General features: G+C 44.3%; 1 protein-coding gene across 1 annotated transcript in view; it reads right to left on the reverse strand.

Annotated features, from left to right (window-relative positions):
• The window catches only part of LOC129823294 (1-phosphatidylinositol 4,5-bisphosphate phosphodiesterase delta-1-like), an 81,050-nt gene that overhangs the window by 48,494 nt on the left and 10,967 nt on the right, over positions 1-21,589 (reverse strand). Inside the window, exon 2 of the mRNA XM_055882228.1 lies at positions 8,512-8,670. Within this exon, the coding sequence (XP_055738203.1) occupies positions 8,512-8,670 (159 nt within the window). The remainder of the gene's footprint in view (positions 1-8,511; positions 8,671-21,589) is intronic.

Genomic DNA, 21,589 nt, shown 5'->3' on the forward strand with positions numbered 1-21,589 from the left:
CAGCCCTGCTCCAACCCTGCTCTAACCCATCTCCAACCCATCTCCAACCCTACTCTAACCCATCTCCAACCCTGCTCTAACCCATCTCCAACCCTACTCTAACCCATCTCCAACCCTACTCTAACCCATCTCCAGCCCTACTCTAACCCATCTCCAGCCCTACTCTAACCCATCTCCAACCCTGCTCTAACCCATCTCCAACCCTACTCTAACCCATCTCCAGCCCTACTCTAACCCATCTCCAGCCCTACTCTAACCCATCTCCAACCCTGCTCTAACCCATCTCCAGCCCTACTCTAACCCATCTCCAGACCTACTCTAACCCATCTCCAGACCTACTCTAACCCATCTCCAACCCTGCTCTAACCCATCTCCAACCCTACTCTAACCCATCTCCAGCCCTACTCTAACCCATCTCTAACCCTACTCTAACCCATCTCCAGCCCTACTCTAACCCATCTCCAACCCTACTCTAACCCATCTTCAACCCTGCTCTAACCCATCTCCAGCCCTACTCTAACCCATCTCCAACCCTACTCTAACCCATCTCTAACCCTACTCTTACCCATCTCCAACTCTACTCTAACCCATCTCCAGCCCTACTCTAACCCATCTCCAACCCTACTCTAACCCATCTCCAACCCTACTCTTACCCATCTCCAACCCTACTCTAACCCATCTCCAGCCCTATTCTAACCCATCTCCAACCCTACTCTAACCCATCTCCAACCCTACTCTTACCCATCTCCAGCCCTATTCTAACCCATCTCCAGCCCTACTCTAACCCATCTCCAACCCTACTCTAACCCATCTCCAACCCTACTCTAACCCATCTCCAGCCCTGCTCTAACCCAGCACCAGCCTGCTATAGCATGCCTACCCACAGGAAACAATAGCCTTCACATGACCACTCCCCTCTGTGTCTCTGCACAGTCTGGGTGTGTGTGGCCACTGGTATGGTCCGGGCTCCAGTGTTTGCTCAGGGAGAGGCCAGAGGTTATCAGGCTCAGCAGGAGCAGCCTTCTCTGGGTTGGGTGGAGTGGATGGAGGGGCCAGCTGGGTTCTGGGCTTGAGCAGATAAACATGAACAGTCCTATGCCTGGAGATGTCTCAGAGGAAGCCAAGGGTGGAGTGGAAAGACACACCAGCACACATACAAACACACACCGGCCTGGACAGTGGAAAGGGAAGTAGTGAGGGAACAGTCAGGATTCACCACTTGTTATTTCCTCCTTGTCTTCGGCCAACTAGCTAAACAAGCTAACCATCTAGCACACAATCTGTTAGTGGTAACTAGCTAAACAAGCTAACTATCTAGAACACAATCTGTTAGTGGTAACTAGCTAAACAAGCTAACCATCTAGCACACGATCTGTTAGTGGTAACTAGCAAAACAAGCTAACTATCTAGAACACAATCTGTTAGTGGTAACTAGCTAAACAAGCTAACCATCTAGCACACGATCTGTTAGTGGTAACTAGCTAAACAAGCTAACTATGTAGCACACGATCTGTTAGTGGTAACTAGCTAAACAAGCTAACTATCTAGAACACAATCTGTTAGTGGTAACTAGCTAAACAAGCTAACCATCTAGCACACGATCTGTTAGTGGTAACTAGCTAAACAAGCTAACTATCTAGAACACAATCTGTTAGTGGTAACTAGCTAAACAAGCTAACTATGTAGCACACAATCTGTTAGTGGTAACTAGCTAAACAAGCTAACTACCTAGAACACAATCTGTTAGCGGTAACTAGCTAAACAAGCTAACTATGTAGCACACAATCTGTTAGTGGTAACTAGCTAAACAAGCTAACTATATAGAACACAATCTGTTAGTGGTAACTAGCTAAACAAGCTAACTATCTAGAACACGATCTGTTAGTGGTAACTAGCTAAACAAGCTAACTATCAAGCACACGATCTGTTCGTGGTAATCGCTAAACAAGCTAAATATCTAGCACACGATCTGTTAGTGGTAATCGCTAAACAAGCTAACTATTCAGCAGACGTCATCATACATCAGAGCGGCAACAGGACATTGTACTGTCTACACTCGGTTTGTTGTTTACATTACAACATTTTCATTAAATCGAAGTTTTGTTGCTAAGGATTCCACGAAGTAGTTAGCCTTTACGGCTGGGACTGCAAGTTTGTGTTCCTTTTTTTGCGTGGATTCCGCGAGTGCTAGCTGGCTGTACTACAGACACCTGTCATCGTCGTGGGAAAGACTCATTGTTATCTTTTTGTAAAACAACTGGTTGCAGTAAAGAGCCAATCTGGATACTAAAGAGATCATGAGGGAAATCTACGAGTGCCAACAGCTTTACGCTATGGAGGAACAACATACTCCTTCATGGAAAGATCCAACTACCTCACAAAATAACTTAAACCCTACAAAAAAAAGAAAAACTGATTAATCTACAGAAACGGACAATTTACTTCCCATTGAAGTAGAGGCCTGTGCTCTGGCTGGAATCCATGCAACACTGTGTTGTGTGAGGAGGTATCAGGGCTGAGGGGGAGTTTGGAGTTCTTCCAGAGTGAAATTCTCACGATCCAAGGAGAAAACGAGACACTCACAGCCAAAGTAAAAATCCCAAACCAGAAACCGTGGATTGATGGCAGCATTCGTGTGAAACTGAAAGCGCGAACCACTGCTTTCCACCAGGGCAAGGTGACCGGAAACATGACCGAATACAAACAGTGTAGCTATTCCCTCCGCAAGGCAATCAAACAAGCTAAGTGCCAGTATAGAGACAAAATAGAATCGCAATTCAACAGCTCAGACACAAGACGTATGTGGCAGGGTCTACAGTCAATCACGGATTACAAAAAGAAAACCAGCCCCGTCGCGGACCAGGATGTCTTGCTCCCAGACAGACTAAATAACTTTTTTGCTCGCTTTGAGGACAATACAGTGCCACTGACACGGCCCGCTACCAAAACCTGCGGGCTCTCCTTCACTGCAGCCGAGGTGAGTAAAACATTTAAATGTGTTAACCCTCGCATGGCTGCAGGCCCAGACGGCATACCCAGCCGCGTCCTCAGAGCATGCGCAGACCAGCTGGCTGGTGTGTTTACGGACATATTCAATCAATCCTTATCCCAGTCTGCTGTTCCCACATGCTTCAAGAGGGCCACCATTGTTCCTGTTCCCAAGAAAGCTAAGGTAACTGAGCTAAACGACTACCGTCCCGTAGCACTCACTTCCGTCGTCATGAAGTGCTTTGAGAGACTAGTCAAGGACCATATCACCTCCACCCTACCGGACACCCTAGACACACTCCAATTTGCTTACCGACCCAATAGGTCCACAGACGACGCAATCGCAACCACACGGCACACTGCCCTAACCCATCTGGACAAGAGGAATACCTATGTGAGAATGCTGTTTATCGACTACAGCTCAGCATTTAACACCATAGTACCCTCCAAACTCGTCATCAAGCTCGAGACCCTGGGTCTCGACCCCGCCCTGTGCAACTGGGTACTGGACTTCCTGACGGGCCGCCCCCAGGTGGGGAGGGTAGGTAACAACATCTCCACCCCGCTGATCCTCAACACTGGGGCCCCACAAGGGTGCGTTCTGAGCCCTCTCCTGTACTCCCTGTTCACCCACGACTGCGTGGCCATGCACGCCTCCAACTCAATCATCAAGTTTGCCGGACGACACTACAGTGGTAGGCTTGATTACCAACAACGACGAGACGGCCTACAGGGAGGAGGTGAGGGCCCTCGGAGTGTGGTGTCAGGAAAATAACCTCACACTCAACGTCAATAAAACAAAGGAGATGATTGTGGACTTCAGGAAACAGCAGAGGGAGCACCCCCCTATCCACATCGACGGTACAGTAGTGGAGAGGGTAGTAAGTTTTAAGTTCCTCGGTGTACACATCATGGACAAACTGAATTGGTCCACCCACACAGACAGCTTTGTGAAGAAGGCGCAGCAGCGCCTCTTCAACCTCAGGAGGCTGAAGAAATTCGGCTTGTCACCAAAAGCACTCACAAACTTCTACAGATGCACAATCGAGAGCATCCTGTCGGGCTGTATCACCGCCTGGTACGGCAACTGCTCCGCCCACAACCGTAAGGCTCTCCAGAGGGTAGTGAGGTCTGCACAACGAATCACCGGGGGCAAACTACCTGCCCTCCAGGACACCTACACCACCCGATGTCACAGGAAGGCCATAAAGATCATCAAGGACAACAACCACCCGAGCCACTGCCTGTTCACCCCGCTATCATCCAGAAGGCGAGGTCAGTACAGGTGCATCAAAGCAGGGACCGAGAGACTGAAAAACAGCTTCTATCTCACGGCCATCAGACTGTTAAACAGCCACCACTAACATTTAGCGGCAGCTGCCAACATACTGACTCAACTCCAGCCACTTTAATAATGGGAAATGATGGAAATGTATGTAAAAATGTATCACTTGCCACTTTAAACAATGCCACTTAATATAATGTTTACATACCCTACATTACTCATCTCATATGTATATGTATATACTGTACTCTATATCATCTACTGCATCTTGCCATCTTTATGTAATACATGTATCACTAGCCACTTTAAACAATGCCACTTAATATAATGTTTACATACCCTACATTACTCATCTCATATGTATATGTATATACTGTACTCTATCTAACAAAACGACGTAGACAGACCTGAACTTGAGAACTTACATAGACACGAAAAACGCACGAACAGGAAAGACTAGCCAAACGAACGAACAAACGAAACAGTCCCGTGTGGCAGACACAGACACAGGAACAATCACCCACAAACAAACAGTGTGAACAACCTACCTTAATATGGTTCTCAATCAGAGGAAACGTCAAACACCTGCCCCTAATTGAGAACCATATCAGGCAACACATTGAACCCAACACAGAAACACATAACATAGACTACCCACCCAGCTCACGTCCTGACCAACTAAACAAAGTTAAACAAAGGAAAATAAGGTCAGGAACGTGACATATATGGATGATACATTGGAGATAATATACAACAACTACCAGAAATAATAGAACATCATGAAACATATAAGAAGCCAGGAATGGTATTTATAGCGGATTTTGAAAAGGCATTTGATAAAGTAAGACTGGATTTTATTTATAAATGCCTGGATTTTTTAAATTTCGGCAATTCTCTTATAAAATGGGTAAAAATAATGTATAGCAACCCAGGTGTTAACTAGTAAATAACGGCTACTTCTCAGACTTTTGAATTGTCAAGAGGAGTTAAACAAGGGTGTCCACTGTCACCATATCTATTTGTTCTGGCCATCGAAATGCTGTTAAAATCAGATCCGATAACAACATTAGAGGATTAGAAATCCAACGCTTAAAAACAAAGGTGTCCTTGAGTCAACATTTTCTATATTGTGTTCGTGAGCTAGATCCCCTGAAATGTCTCATTTGAATATCTAGATTACTTTTCTGTATTCTCTGGACTTAATTATGATAAGTATACAATATTACGTATTGGATCCTTAAAGTACAACTTTTACATTACCCTGCAGTTTACCTATAAAATGGGCTGATGGTGAAGTAGACCTACTCGGTATTCATAACACAAAATATATAATAAAGCTCCCCACAATGAATTTCAATAGAGACTTGTAAAAATAGACAAGATCCTGCACCCATGGAGAGGCTATTTATGGAAAAATTGCCCTGATTAACTCCTTAGTCATATCTCAGTTTACTCACTTACTGATGGCGCTGCCTACTCCTGATGATTCGTTTTTCAAATCATATGAGCAAAAAATATTTCGCTTTGTCTGGGACGCTAAACCAGACAAAACAAAACATGCCTATCTATATAATGAATATGAATTGGGTGGATTGAGATTATTAAATATAAAAGCACTAAACCTCTCTCTAAAAGCTTCACTCATTCAAAAGTTTTATTTGAACCCTAAATGGTTCTCAAGTAGATTGCTAAGAAAAGCTAATCCATTGTTTAAAAATTGCCATTTTCGATTAATTAATTGAAAATTATACTTTTTTCAAAGTATCTCTCTTTTTCACACAAGCATTTCAGAGCTGGCTACAATTTTTATTTCATCCCCCTGAAAAGATAGAACAAATATTACAACAAATATTATGGCTGAACTCAAATGTGCTGGTTAATAAAATACCTGTATTTATGTAAAGATGTTTGAAAAGGGTTTATTGTTCTTAAGTGAGATTGTAAATTGGATTAGTAGAGTTATGTCCTTCATGGAGGTCTGCTCAATCCAAGAGTACAACCAATTGATTATAGCATTGCCCCAAAAATGGAGGAGGCGGGTGGCAGCAGGAGGAGGTAAGGAAATGGTCTGTCTGCCCAATATAAAGGATCAAAACTGGCGGAGGAATAAAAATAGCATAAATAGGAAAGTATACCAGTATACCAACAAAATGTATACCAACAAAATTTTGAATATTTGGGGCATAAAATCATCGAAGCTCTGCAGATTTTGTTGTGAGGATACAGAATCAATAGACCATTTCTTTTGGTATTGTCCTCAGGTAGCCTGTTTCCGGTCTCAGGTTCAGGAATGGCTGAAAATGAATAGCATCGATCTAAAATTTACCCTAGAAATAGTACTGTTTGGAGATCTGGAGAGACCGGGTCAGTCAATTACTAATATACTAATACTCTTAGTAAAAGTTTTTATTTTCAACTCTCAATCTGTGGATTCTATTCGATTAGATAGAAGGAAAGTAAACGTTAAACATTACAGGAAGTTGAAAATTGAAAGAATTGAAAGAAAATAATTGAAAGTTGAAAGATATTTAGTGGGAGATCTGTCAACGTTGAGCAGGTCATTGACCCTGGATACTTCTGTGTCGCGCTGAATGGGAGTCTGTTGGATGACTGGTATGATGTAGTTGTTGAGTGGCTTCACTGCAAGTATATTGTATGTTTCGAATATTCAATTAAATAAAAAAAAATAAAGAAAATAACAAAATAATGAAAAACGAAACCCCCCCCAAAAATTGCAAAAACACTCCGTGCGGTGGATATCCGCACGTTGGCAGCTGAGAACTCGGACGCGCTGTTCGACATGTTCCTGCATATCGGAGGAAGGACAAGCAGCCTGGGAACTACAGACGGATCCCGACTCGCTCATAACCCATTTGGATCGATGGGTGACTACGGGAGTGAAGGGAGGAGGGGAGGTACGATTTCCCTCACCCACCCAAGGCTTCCACCTCACCTCCGAAGCATCCCGGAAGTCCCCTACAGCACGGTTGCCGAGAGAACCCGAGGCTACCCGATTTCCCCCGAGAGTCTCCGAAGTCTGCCGATTCACCTCTTCCCGAGCCGATGCAACTAGGCAGAGCCAGGCTGCCCTCAGCTGAACAGCTATACAGGCTTCACAATAAAAGTTGCCTGTATTACGGTACTACTGATCATTTCGTGTCCGCCTGTCCACTTCAAGACAAGGCTCACCGGTAGGAGCAAGTACTCTGGTGGGCCATACAGAGAACTTTTCCTCTCCCCTTACTCGCACCCCTTTTCATGCCATCTTGCTGTGGGGAAACCAGTTGAAATCTCTCCGGTTACTCATCGACTCTGGGGCCGCTGAGAGCTTTATGGATGCTACCCTGGCGTCCGAGCTGGACATCCACACTAAACCCCTCTCCATTCCCATGGACGTGGGAGCGCTGGACGGGCGCTCTTTAGGCCGGGTCACCCACAAAACAACCTCCATCAACCTACGTGTGTCAGGGATGTAACCCCCAGTCTGACCAGTAGTGGTATCTAGGGATGTAACCCCCAGTCTGACCAGTAGTGGTATCCAGGGATGTAACCCCCAGTCTGACCAGTAGTGGTATCTAGGGATGTAACCCCCAGTCTGACCAGTAGTGGTATCCAGGGATGTAACCCCCAGTCTGACCAGTAGTGGTATCTAGGGATGTAACCCCCAGTCTGACCAGTAGTGGTATCCAGGGATGTAACCCCCAGTCTGACCAGTAGTGGTATCCAGGGATGTAACCCCCAGTCTGACCAGTAGTGGTATCTAGGGATGTAACCCCCAGTCTGACCAGTAGTGGTATCTAGGGATGTAACCCCCAGTCTGACCAGTAGTGGTATCCAGGGATGTAACCCCCAGTCTGACCAGTAGTGGTATCTAGGGATGTAACCCCCAGTCTGACCAGTAGTGGTATCTAGGGATGTAACCCCCAGCCTGACCAGTAGTGGTATCTAGGGATGTAACCCCCAGTCTGACCAGTAGTGGTATCTAGGGATGTAACCCCCAGTCTGACCAGTAGTGGTATCTAGGGATGTAACCCCCAGTCTGACCAGTAGTGGTATCCAGGGATGTAACCCCCAGTCTGACCAGTAGTGGTATCTAGGGATGTAACCCCCAGTCTGACCAGTAGTGGTATCCAGGGCTGTGTTGTTTCATAACAGAATGGAGGTAAATGTGTTTGAGGCCCATCAATGGGTTACCTTTAATTCAGTTGTACATGGTACAGTAACAGTGCAGTACTCACAGTTCTGTTTTCTCTTGAAGATCCTGTGTGACTCATGCCATACGGTCACGTAGTCATCATGCAGCTTGTACATTCGGACCTTTTTCCAAGAGGAAGACTTTACTTTCATCAGCTTTCCCCCCACCAGCAGGAACTGGAGGTCCACATCGCCCTCTAAACCTAGTGGGGTCACACAGAGGTTAGAGGTCAGGCAGACATTAACCGTCACATAAAAGAGCTGCATCATTTGGCTCCCAAACGGCTCCCAAACGGCTCCCAAACGGCTCCCAAACGGCTCCCAAACGGCTCCCAAACGGCTCTTCATTCAAAATGCTAGAAAATCGACCGAGAACCAAAAAGTAGGCTACCATTATGTCAGATCGTGATATGCTCGTTCAAATACATTTTTATCTGGACAAATTATTAGATCACAATTATTAGATCACATGGACGAGAATGACTTGCTCTTCCTACTATTTATTGTTTCTGCAGTGGGGATTCACCATCTTCAGATAATTATTTGGTAACTTATTTGCAGATAGTCATTGTTTAAATGGTAAAAAGCACCAGTACCAGTATGTAAATCAGGAAGCCAGATTATTGTCTCTTTCATCAATGCGATTTGGTTCCCAACGTTCACCAAAATGAGCCATTCAAGAAGAGCCGTTAGTTAGTGAATGACCCATCACTACTTGCTACCACTCAGCGCTCAAAATTGCGACCAAAACACTCCCATTTGTGACCCTTTGACTTGGCAGTGCGACACCCATTTTGTATTGGTTGTTATGGTTGTTATGGTGTTATGGTTGTTATGGTGTTATGGTGTTATGGTTGTTATGGTGTTATGGTGTTATGGTGTTATGGTTGTTATGGTGTTATGGTGTTATGTTGTTATGGTGTTATGGTTGTTATGGTTGTTATGGTGTTATGGTGTTATGGTGTTATGGTGTTATGGTGTTATGGTTGTTATGGTTGTTATGGTTGTTATGGTTGTTATGGTGTTATGGTTGTTATGGTTGTTATGGTTGTTATGGTTGTTATGGTGTTATGGTGTTATGGTTGTTATGGTTGTTATGGTGTTATGGTTGTTATGGTGTTATGGTGTTATGGTTGTTATGGTGTTATGGTTGTTATGGTTGTTATGGTGTTATGGTTGTTATGGTGTTATGGTTGTTATGGTGTTATGGTTGTTATGGTGTTATGGTGTTATGGTGTTATGGTTGTTATGGTGTTATGGTTGTTATGGTTGTTATGGTGTTATGGTGTTATGGTGTTATGGTTGTTATGGTGTTATGGTGTTATGGTGTTATGGTTGTTATGGTGTTATGGTGTTATGGTGTTATGGTTGTTATGGTTGTTATGGTGTTATGGTGTTATGGTTGTTATGGTGTTATGGTGTTATGGTGTTATGGTGTTATGGTGTTATGGTGTTATGGTGTTATGGTGTTATGGTTATTAAGGGTGTTATGGTTGTTATGGTGTTATGGTGTTATGGGTGTTATGGTGTTATGGTGTTATGGTGTTATGGTGTTATGGTGTTATGGTTATTAAGGGTGTTATGGTGTTATGGTTGTTATGGTGTTATGGTTGTTATGGTGTTATGGTTGTTATGGTTGTTATGGTGTTATGGTTGTTATGGTGTTATGGTTATTAAGGGTGTTATGGTGTTATGGTTATTAAGGGTGTTATGGTTGTTATGGTTGTTATGGTGTTATGGTTGTTATGGTGTTATGGTTGTTATGTTGTTATGGTTGTTATGGTTGTTATGGTGTTATGGTTGTTATGGTGTTATGGTTGTTATGGTTGTTATGGTTGTTATGGTGTTATGGTTGTTATGGTTGTTATGGTGTTATGGTTGTTATGGTGTTATGGTTGTTATGGTTGTTATGGTTGTTATGGTGTTATGGTTGTTATGGTGTTATGGTTGTTATGGTGTTATGGTTGTTATGGTTGTTATGGTGTTAACAAGCTGGTCTCATTCGTTTTTGCTTCACAGTTACCTTTTTTTGTATTATCAAGATTTATTTAAACAGCAATGGCTATGCAACAAAGGGAATGTTCACTATTCAAAGAGTTTAGTCTGAAGAGACGCACGATCCAGTCACCATGCGATGCACGATCCAGTCACCATGCGATGCACGATCCAGTCACCATGCGATGCACGATCCAGTCACCATGCACTGAGATGCACGATCCAGTCACCATGCACTGAGATGTACGATCCAGTCACCATGCACTGGGATGTACGATCCAGTCACCATGCACTGAGATGCACGATCCAGTCACCATGCACTGAGATGTACGATCCAGTCACCATACGATGCACGATCCAGTCACCATGCACTGAGATGTACGATCCAGTCACCATGCGATGCACGATCCAGTCACCATGCGATGCACGATCCAGTCACCATGCACTGGGATGCACGATCCAGTCACCATGCACTGAGATGTACGATCCAGTCACCATACGATGCACGATCCAGTCACCATGCACTGAGATGTACGATCCAGTCACCATACGATGCACGATCCAGTCACCATGCACTGAGATGCACGATCCAGTCACCATGCACTGAGATGCACGATCCAGTCACCATGCACTGAGATGCACGATCCAGTCACCATGCACTGGGATGTACGATCCAGTCACCATGCACTGAGATGCACGATCCAGTCACCATGCACTGAGATGCACGATCCAGTCACCATGCACTGAGATGCACGATCCAGTCACCATGCACTGAGATGCACGATCCAGTCACCATGCACTGAGATGCACGATCCAGTCACCATGCACTGAGATGCACGATCCAGTCACCATGCACTGAGATGCACGATCCAGTCACCATGCACTGAGATGCACGATCCAGTCACCATGCACTGAGATGTACGATCCAGTCACCATGCACTGGGATGTACGATCCAGTCACCATGCACTGAGATGCACGATCCAGTCACCATGCACTGAGATGCACGATCCAGTCACCATGCACTGAGATGCACGATCCAGTCACCATGCACTGAGATGCACGATCCAGTCACCATGCACTGGGATGCACGATCCAGTCACCATGCACTGAGATGTACGATCCAGTCACCATGCGATGCACGATCCAGTCACCATGCACTGAGATGCACGATCCAGTCACCATGCACTGAGATGCACGATCCAGTCACCATGCACTGAGATGCACGATCCAGTCACCATGCACTGAGATGCACGATCCAGTCACCATGCACTGAGATGTACGATCCAGTCACCATGCGATGCACGATCCAGTCACCATGCACTGAGATGCACGATCCAGTCACCATGCGTTGCACGATCCAGTCACCATGCACTGAGATGTACGATCCAGTCACCATGCACTGAGATGTACGATCCAGTCACCATATACTGAGATGTACGATCCAGTCACCATGCACTGTGATGCACGATCCAGTCACCATGTGATGCACGATCCAGTCACCATGCACTGTTTGAATGAACGTTTCTAAAGTCTTTCCCAAGAAACCTTCGCAATTAAATGTTGACTGCAGAGTGTCTGGCAGAATGACATATGATTTGTATCAATCGCGGGGTAATTGTTTTGTAAACTCCCCCACCACATGCAGTGTACACTAACACCACCATACAAACACAATGGTCTCTTGCTAGGTGTTAATTGAACTAAAGGACAAAAAAATATATGTATTCTTCCCAGACCTCAAAAATGGTCTCCGGATTTGGTTTAAGCATTGTTGTGGACTTAGAACTTAGAATAATGTAGCTTTTCTATTAAAAACGTGTGATTTTGAGAGTGAACCTGAAAAAAAACAAGAAAACTGGGAAAAATAAAACCGGGAAAATTTAATTTAGCAAAAGATAAAACAGGGCCTTACAACTGTAAGGTGATTGTACAAAATTAATAACAATAACACCCTTTTGAGAATTTTCCCCTCAAAACAATCAATGCAAATATGATATTATTTGTTAAAATGTAATTATTTGTGTATGGAGGGTAGGTCATTATAGGCTGTAGGATACCTGCTATGGAGGGTAGGTCATTATAGGCTGTAGGATACCTGCTATGGAGGGTAGGTCATTATAGGCTGTAGAATACCTGCTATGGAGGGTAGGTCATTATAGGCTGTAGGATACCTGCTATGGAGGGTAGGTCATTATAGGCTGTAGAATACCTGCTATGGAGGGTAGGACATTATAGGCTGTAGGATACCTGCTATGGAGGGTAGGTCATTATAGGCTGTAGAATACCTGCTATGGAGGGTAGGTCATTATAGGCTGTAGGATACCTGCTATGGAGGGTAGGTCATTATAGGCTGTAGAATACCTGCTATGGAGGGTAGGACATTATAGGCTGTAGGATACCTGCTATGGAGGGTAGGTCATTATAGGCTGTAGAATACCTGCTATGGAGGGTAGGTCATTATAGGCTGGCTGTAGGATACCTGCTATGGAGGGTAGGACATTATAGGCTGTAGGATACCTGCTATGGAGGGTAGGTCATTATAGGCTGCAGGATACCTGCTATGGGGGGTAGGTCATTACAGGCTGTAGGATACCTGCTATGGAGGGTAGGTCATTACAGGCTGTAGGATACCTGCTATGGAGGGTAGGTCATTATAGGCTGTAGAATACCTGCTATGGAGGGTAGGTCATTATAGGCTGTAGGATACCTGCTATGGAGGGTAGGTCATTATAGGCTGTAGGATACCTGCTATGGAGGGTAGGTCATTACAGGCTGTAGGATACCTGCTATGGAGGGTAGGTCATTACAGGCTGTAGGATACCTGCTATGGAGGGTAGGTCATTATAGGCTGTAGAATACCTGCTATGGAGGGTAGGTCATTATAGGCTGTAGGATACCTGCTATGGAGGGTAGGTCATTATAGGCTGTAGAATACCTGCTATGGAGGGTAGGTCATTATAGGCTGTAGGATACCTGCTATGGAGGGTAGGTCATTATAGGCTGTAGAATACCTGCTATGGAGGGTAGGTCATTATAGGCTGCAGGATACCTGCTATGGAGGGTAGATCATTATAGGCTGTAGGATACCTGCTATGGAGGGTAGGTCATTATAGGCTGTAGAATACCTGCTATGGAGGGTAGGTCATTACAGGCTGTAGGATACCTGCTATGGAGGGTAGGTCATTATAGGCTGTAGAATACCTGCTATGGAGGGTAGGTCATTATAGGCTGTAAGATACCTGCTATGGAGGGTAGGTCATTATAGGCTGTAGGATACCTGCTATGGAGGGTAGGTCATTACAGGCTGTAGGATACCTGCTATGGAGGGTAGGTCATTATAGGCTGTAAGATACCTGCTATGGAGGGTAGGTCATTATAGGCTGTAGGATACCTGCTATGGAGGGTAGGTCATTACAGGCTGTAGGATACCTGCTATGGAGGGTAGGTCATTATAGGCTGTAGGATACCTGCTATGGGGGGTAGATCATTATAGGCTGGCTGTAGGATACCTGCTATGGAGGGTAGGTCATTATAGGCTGTAGGATACCTGCTATGGAGGGTAGGACATTATAGGCTGTAGGATACCTGCTATGGAGGGTAGGTCATTATAGGCTGTAGGATACCTGCTATGGAGGGTAGGACAATATAGGCTGTAGGATACCTGCTATGCAGGGTAGGTCATTATAGGCTGCAGGATACCTGCTATGGAGGGTAGGTCATTATAGGCTGGGGGATACCTGCTATGGAGGGTAGGTCATTACAGGCTGTAGGATACCTGCTATGGAGGGTAGATCATTATAGGCTGGCTGTAGGATACCTGCTATGGAGGGTAGGTCATTATAGGCTGTAGGATACCTGCTATGGAGGGTAGGTCATTATAGGCTGGGGGATACCTGCTATGGAGGGTAGGTCATTATAGGCTGGCTGTAGGATACCTGCTATGGAGGGTAGGTCATTATAGGCTGTAGGATACCTGCTATGGAGGGTAGGTCATTATAGGCTGCAGGATACCTGCTATGGAGGGTAGGTCATTATAGGCTGCAGGATACCTGCTATGGAGGGTAGGACATTATAGGCTGCAGGATACCTGCTATGGAGGGTAGGTCATTATAGGCTGTAGGATACCTGCTATGGAGGGTAGGTCATTATAGGCTGGCTGTAGGATACCTGCTATGGAGGGTAGGTCATTATAGGCTGTAGGATACCTGCTATGGAGGGTAGGTCATTATAGGCTGCAGGATACCTGCTATGGAGGGTAGGTCATTATAGGCTGCAGGATACCTGCTATGGAGGGTAGGACATTATAGGCTGCAGGATACCTGCTATGGAGGGTAGGTCATTATAGGCTGTAGGATACCTGCTATGGAGGGTAGGTCATTATAGGCTGCAGGATACCTGCTATGGAGGGTAGGTCATTACAGGCTGTAGGATACCTGCTATGGAGGGTAGGACATTATAGGCTGCAGGATACCTGCTATGGAGGGTAAGTCATTATAGGCTGTAGGATACCTGCTATGGAGGGTAGGTCATTATAGGCTGGCTGTAGGATACCTGCTATGGAGGGTAGGTCATTATAGGCTGGCTGTAGGATATCTGCTATGGAGGGTAGGTCATTATAGGCTGGGGGATACCTGCTATGGAGGGTAGGTCATTACAGGCTGTAGGATACCTGCTATGGAGGGTAGATCATAATAGGCTGGCTGTAGGATACCTGCTATGGAGGGTAGGTCATTACAGGCTGTAGGATACCTGCTATGGAGGGTAGGTCATTATAGGCTGGCTGTAGGATACCTGCTATGGAGGGTAGGTCATTATAGGCTGTAGGATACCTGCTATGGAGGGTAGGTCATTATAGGCTGCAGGATACCTGCTATGGAGGGTAGGACATTACAGGCTGTAGGATACCTGCTATGGAGGGTAGGACATTATAGGCTGTAGGATACCTGCTATGGAGGGTAGGTCATTATAGGCTGTAGGATACCTGCTATGGAGGGTAGGTCATTATAGGCTGGGGGATACCTGCTATGGAGGGTAGGTCATTACAGGCTGTAGGATACCTGCTATGGAGGGTAGGTCATTATAGGCTGGGGGATACCTGCTATGGAGGGTAGGTCATTACAGGCTGTAGGATACCTGCTATGGAGGGTAGATCATTATAGGCTGTAGGATACCTGCTATGGAGGGTAGGTCATTATAGGCTGTAGGATACCTGCTATGGAGGGTAGGTCATTATAGGCTGGGGGATACCTGCTATGGAGGGTAGGTCATTATAGGCTGGGGGATACCTGCTATGGAGGGTAGGTCATTACAGGCTGTAGGATACCTGCTATGGAGGGTAGGTCATTATAGGCTGGCTGTAGGATACCTGCTATGGAGGGTAGGTCATTATAGGCTGTAGGATACCTGCTATGGAGGGTAGGTCATTATAGGCTGGGGGATACCTGCTATGGAGGGTAGGTCATTATAGGCTGGCTGTAGGATACCTGCTATGGAGGGTAGGTCATTACAGGCTGTAGGATACCTGCTATGGAGGGTAGATCATTATAGGCTGGCTGTAGGATACCTGCTATGGAGGGTAGGTCATTACAGGCTGTAGGATACCTGCTATGGAGGGTAGGTCATTATAGGCTGGCTGTAGGATACCTGCTATGGAGGGTAGGTCATTATAGGCTGTAGGATACCTGCTATGGAGGGTAGGTCATTATAGGCTGCAGGATACCTGCTATGGAGGGTAGGTCATTACAGGCTGTAGGATACCTGCTATGGAGGGTAGGACATTATAGGCTGCAGGATACCTGCTATGTAGGGTAGGACATTACAGGCTGTAGGATACCTGCTATGGAGGGTAGGTCATTATAGGCTGTAGGATACCTGCTATGGAGGGTAGGTCATTATAGGCTGCAGGATACCTGCTATGGAGGGTAGGTCATTATAGGCTGGCTGTAGGATACCTGCTATGGAGGGTAGGTCATTACAGGCTGTAGGATACCTGCTATGGAGGGTAGGACATTATAGGCTGCAGGATACCTGCTATGGAGGGTAGGTCATTACAGGCTGTAGGATACCTGCTATGGATGGTAGGTCATTATAGGCTGTAGGATACCTGCTATGGAGGGTAGGTCATTATAGGCTGGGGGATACCTGCTATGGAGGGTAGGTCATTACAGGCTGTAGGATACCTGCTATGGAGGGTAGGTCATTATAGAGGTTAGGATTGTGTTTATAATAGTAGAGGTTAGGATTGTGTTTATAATAGTAGTGGTTAGGATTGTGTTTATAATAGTAGAGGTTAGGATTGTGTTTATAATGGTAGAGGTTAGGATTGTGTTTATAATAGTAGAGGTTAGGATTGTGTTTATAATGGTAGAGGTTAGGATTGTGTTTATAATGGTAGAGGTTAGGATTGTGTTTATAATAGTAGTGGTTAGGATTGTGTTTATAATAGTAGAGGTTAGGATTGTGTTTATAATAGTAGTGGTTAGGGCCTGTTTGGTCCTCCTTTTCCTGTAGTCCACGATCATCTCTTTTGTCTTGATCACATTGAGGGAGAGTTTGTTGTCCTGGCACCACACTGTCAGGTCTCTGACCTCCTTCCTATAGGCCGTCTCATCGTTGTCAGGTCTCTGACCTCTTCGCTATAGGCTGTCTCATCGTTGTCAGGTCTCTGACCTCTTCCCTATAGGCTGTCTCATCGTTGTCAGGTCTCTGACCTCTTCCCTATAGGCTGTCTCATCGTTGTCAGGTCTCTGACCTCTTCCCTATAGGCTGTCTCATCGTTGTCAGGTCTCTGACCTCCTCTCTATAGGCTGTCTCATCGTTGTCAGGTCTCTGACCTCCTTCCTATAGGCTGTCTCATCGTTGCCAGGTCTCTGACCTCCTCCTATAGGCTGTCTCACCGTTGTCAGGTCTCTGACCTCCTCTCTATAGGCTGTCTCATCGTTGTCAGGTCTCTGACCTCCTCCCTATAGGCCGTCTCATCGTTGCCAGGTCTCTGTCCTCCTCCCTATAGGCTGTCTCATCGTTGTCTCTGACCTCCTCCCTATAGGCTGTCTCATCGTTGTCATGTCTCTGACCTCCTCCCTATAGGCTGTCTCATCGTTGTCAGGTCTCTGACCTCCTCCCTATAGGCTGTCTCATCGGTGTCGATGATCAGGCCTACCACCTTTGTGTCGTCGGCAAACTTAATGATGGTTTTGGCGTCGTGCTTGGCCACACAGTGGTGGGTGAACAGGGAGTTCAGGAGGGAACTAAGCACGCGCCCCTGAGGGGCCCCCATGTGGAGGATCAGTCTTTTGGAGGGGATTTTGCCTACCCTCACCACCTGCGGTCAGCACGTAAGTCCAGGATCCAGCTGCAGAGGGATATGTTTAGACCCAGAGTCCTAAACGTGGTGACGAGCTAGGGATGGGATAAGGGGGTTGAACGCTGAGCTGTAGTCAATGAACAGCATTCTCACGTAGGTGTTCCTTTCATCCAGGTGGGAAAGCGCAGTGTGGAGTGCAATTGAGATTGCGTCCTCTATGGATCTATTGGGGTGGTATGAAAATTGGAGGGGGTCTAGGATGTCTGGGATGGCGGAGTTGATGTGAGCCATGACCAGCCTTTCAAAGAACTTCATGGCTACAGATGTGAGTGCTACGGGTCGGTAGTCCCTTAGGCAGGTACCCTTGGTGTTCTTGGGCACAGGGACTGTGGTGGTCTGCTTGAAAGATATAGGTATTACGGACTCATGCTCTCATGCATGCTTCAGTGTTGTTTGCCTCGAAGGGCGCAGAGAAGTCATTTACCTCGTCTTGCAGCCTTGTGTCACTGGGCAGCTTGTGGCTGGGATTCCCTTTGACATCTACCCTCCACAGCAGGTATCCTACAGCCTACTATTGTAAACACAATCCTAACCTCTACTATTGTAAACACAATCCTAACCTCTACCATTATAAACACAATCCTAACCTCTACTATTGTAAACACAATCCTAACCTCTACTATTATAAACACAATCCTAACCACTACTATTATAAACACAATCCTAACCACTACCATTATAAACACAATCCTAACCACTACTATTGTAAACACAATCCTAACCTCTACTATTGTAAACACAATCCTAACCTCTACTATTGTAAACACAATCCTAACCACTACTATTGTAAACACAATCCTAACCTCTACCATTATAAACACAATCCTAACCTCTACCATTATAAACACAATCCTAACCTCCAATCCTAACCTCTACCATTGTAAACACAATCCTAACCTCTACCATCATAAACACAATCCTAACTTCTACTATTATAAACACAATCCTAACCTCTACCATCATAAACACAATCCTAACCTCTACTATTATAAACACAATCCTAACCTCTACCATTATAAACACAATCCTAACCTCTACCATCATAAACACAATCCTAACCTCTACCATCATAAACACAATCCTAACCTCTACCATCATAAACACAATCCTAACCTCTACCATTATAAACACAAATATTAAACTCTACTATTGTAAACGCAATCCTAACCACTACTATTATAAACACAATCCTAACCACTACTATTATAAACACAATCCTAACCACTACTATTATAAACACAATCCTAACCACTACTATTGTAAACACAATCCTAACCTCTACTATTGTAAACACAATCCTAACCTCTACTATTGTAAACACAATCCTAACCACTACTATTGTAAACACAATCCTAACCTCTACCATTATAAACACAATCCTAACCTCTACCATTATAAACACAATCCTAACCTCCAATCCTAACCTCTACCATTGTAAACACAATCCTAACCTCTACCATCATAAACACAATCCTAACTTCTACTATTATAAACACAATCCTAACCTCTACCATCATAAACACAATCCTAACCTCTACTATTATAAACACAATCCTAACCTCTACCATTATAAACACAATCCTAACCACTACCATTATAAACACAATCCTAACCTCTACCATCATAAACACAATCCTAACCTCTACCATCATAAACACAATCCTAACCTCTACCATCATAAACACAATCCTAACCTCTACCATTATAAACACAAATATTAAACTCTACTATTGTAAACGCAATCCTAACCACTACCATTATAAACACAATCCTAACCTCTACCATCATAAACACAATCCTAACCTCTACCATTATAAACACAATCCTAACCTCTACCATTATAAACACAATCCTAACCTCTACCATCATAAACACAATCCTAACCTCTACCATCATAAACACAATCCTAACCTCTACTATTATAAACACAATCCTAACCTCTACCATTATAAACACAATCCTAACCTCTACCATTATAAACACAATCCTAACCTCTACCATCATAAACACAATCCTAACCTCTACCATCATAAACACAATCCTAACCTCTACCATCATAAACACAATCCTAACCTCTACCATTATAAACACAAATATTAAACTCTACTATTGTAAACGCAATCCTAACCACTACTATTATAAACACAATCCTAACCACTACTATTATAAACACAATCCTAACCACTACTATTATAAACACAATCCTAACCACTACTATTGTAAACACAATCCTAACCTCTACTATTGTAAACACAATCCTAACCTCTACTATTGTAAACACAATCCTAACCACTACTATTGTAAACACAATCCTAACCTCTACCATTATAAACACAATCCTAACCTCTACCATTATAAACACAATCCTAACCTCCAATCCTAACCTCTACCATTGTAAACACAATCCTAACCTCTACCATCATAAACACAATCCTAACTTCTACTATTATAAACACAATCCTAACCTCTACCATCATAAACACAATCCTAACCTCTACTATTATAAACACAATCCTAACCTCTACCATTATAAACACAATCCTAACCTCTACCATCATAAACACAATCCTAACCTCTACCATCATAAACACAATCCTAACCTCTACCATCATAAACACAATCCTAACCTCTACCATTATAAACACAAATATTAAACTCTACTATTGTAAACGCAATCCTAACCACTACCATTATAAACACAATCCTAACCTCTACCATCATAAACACAATCCTAACCTCTACCATTATAAACACAATCCTAACCTCTACCATTATAAACACAATCCTAACCTCTACCATCATAAACACAATCCTAACCTCTACCATCATAAACACAATCCTAACCTCTACTATTATAAACACAATCCTAACCTCTACCATTATAAACACAATCCTAACCTCTACCATCATAAACACAATCCTAACCTCTACCATCATAAACACAATCCTAACCTCTACCATCATAAACACAATCCTAACCTCTACCATTATAAACACAAATATTAAACTCTACTATTGTAAACGCAATCCTAACCACTACCATTATAAACACAATCCTAACCTCTACCATCATAAACACAATCCTAACCTCTACCATCATAAACACAATCCTAACCTCTACCATCATAAACACAATCCTAACCTCTACCATTATAAACACAAATATTAAACTCTACTATTGTAAACGCAATCCTAACCACTACCATCATAAACACAATCCTAACCTCTACCATCATAAACACAATCCTAACCACTACTATTATAAACACAATCCTAACCTCTACTATTATAAACACAATCCTAACCTCTACTATTATAAAGAAGACCTGATCAGTGTATATGCGACAGATTTCCCAATGTTTTTCCTTTACTTTTAGTAGTGGACACTTTCTGTTCCTGTCTTTAAGCTGACTACTACGTTTCCCGTGAGACATGAAACCTCAGAGAGACATGCTCTTTAAAAACAGACTCTCTATCCATCCACTATACAGACCTCTAACCAATATAAACACCAGCTAATAACAGTCCAGTGCGAAGTCCCATTGAGACCATGTGTCTTTATTTACACTGCCAGCCTGCCAGCCAGACGGTCGGTCAGCCAGTCAATCAGCTAGTCAGTCAGTCAATCAGTCAGCCAGCCAGTCGGTCAGCCAGCCAGTCAGCCAGACGGTCGGTCGGCCAGTCAATCAGCCAGCCAGCCAGCCAATCGGTCAGCCAGCCAGTCAGTCGGTCAGCCAGCCAGTCAGCCAATCAGTCAGCCAGC

Source organism: Salvelinus fontinalis, chromosome 25 (genome assembly GCF_029448725.1).
Source record: "Salvelinus fontinalis isolate EN_2023a chromosome 25, ASM2944872v1, whole genome shotgun sequence".
NCBI classification, from domain to species: domain Eukaryota; kingdom Metazoa; phylum Chordata; class Actinopteri; order Salmoniformes; family Salmonidae; genus Salvelinus; species Salvelinus fontinalis.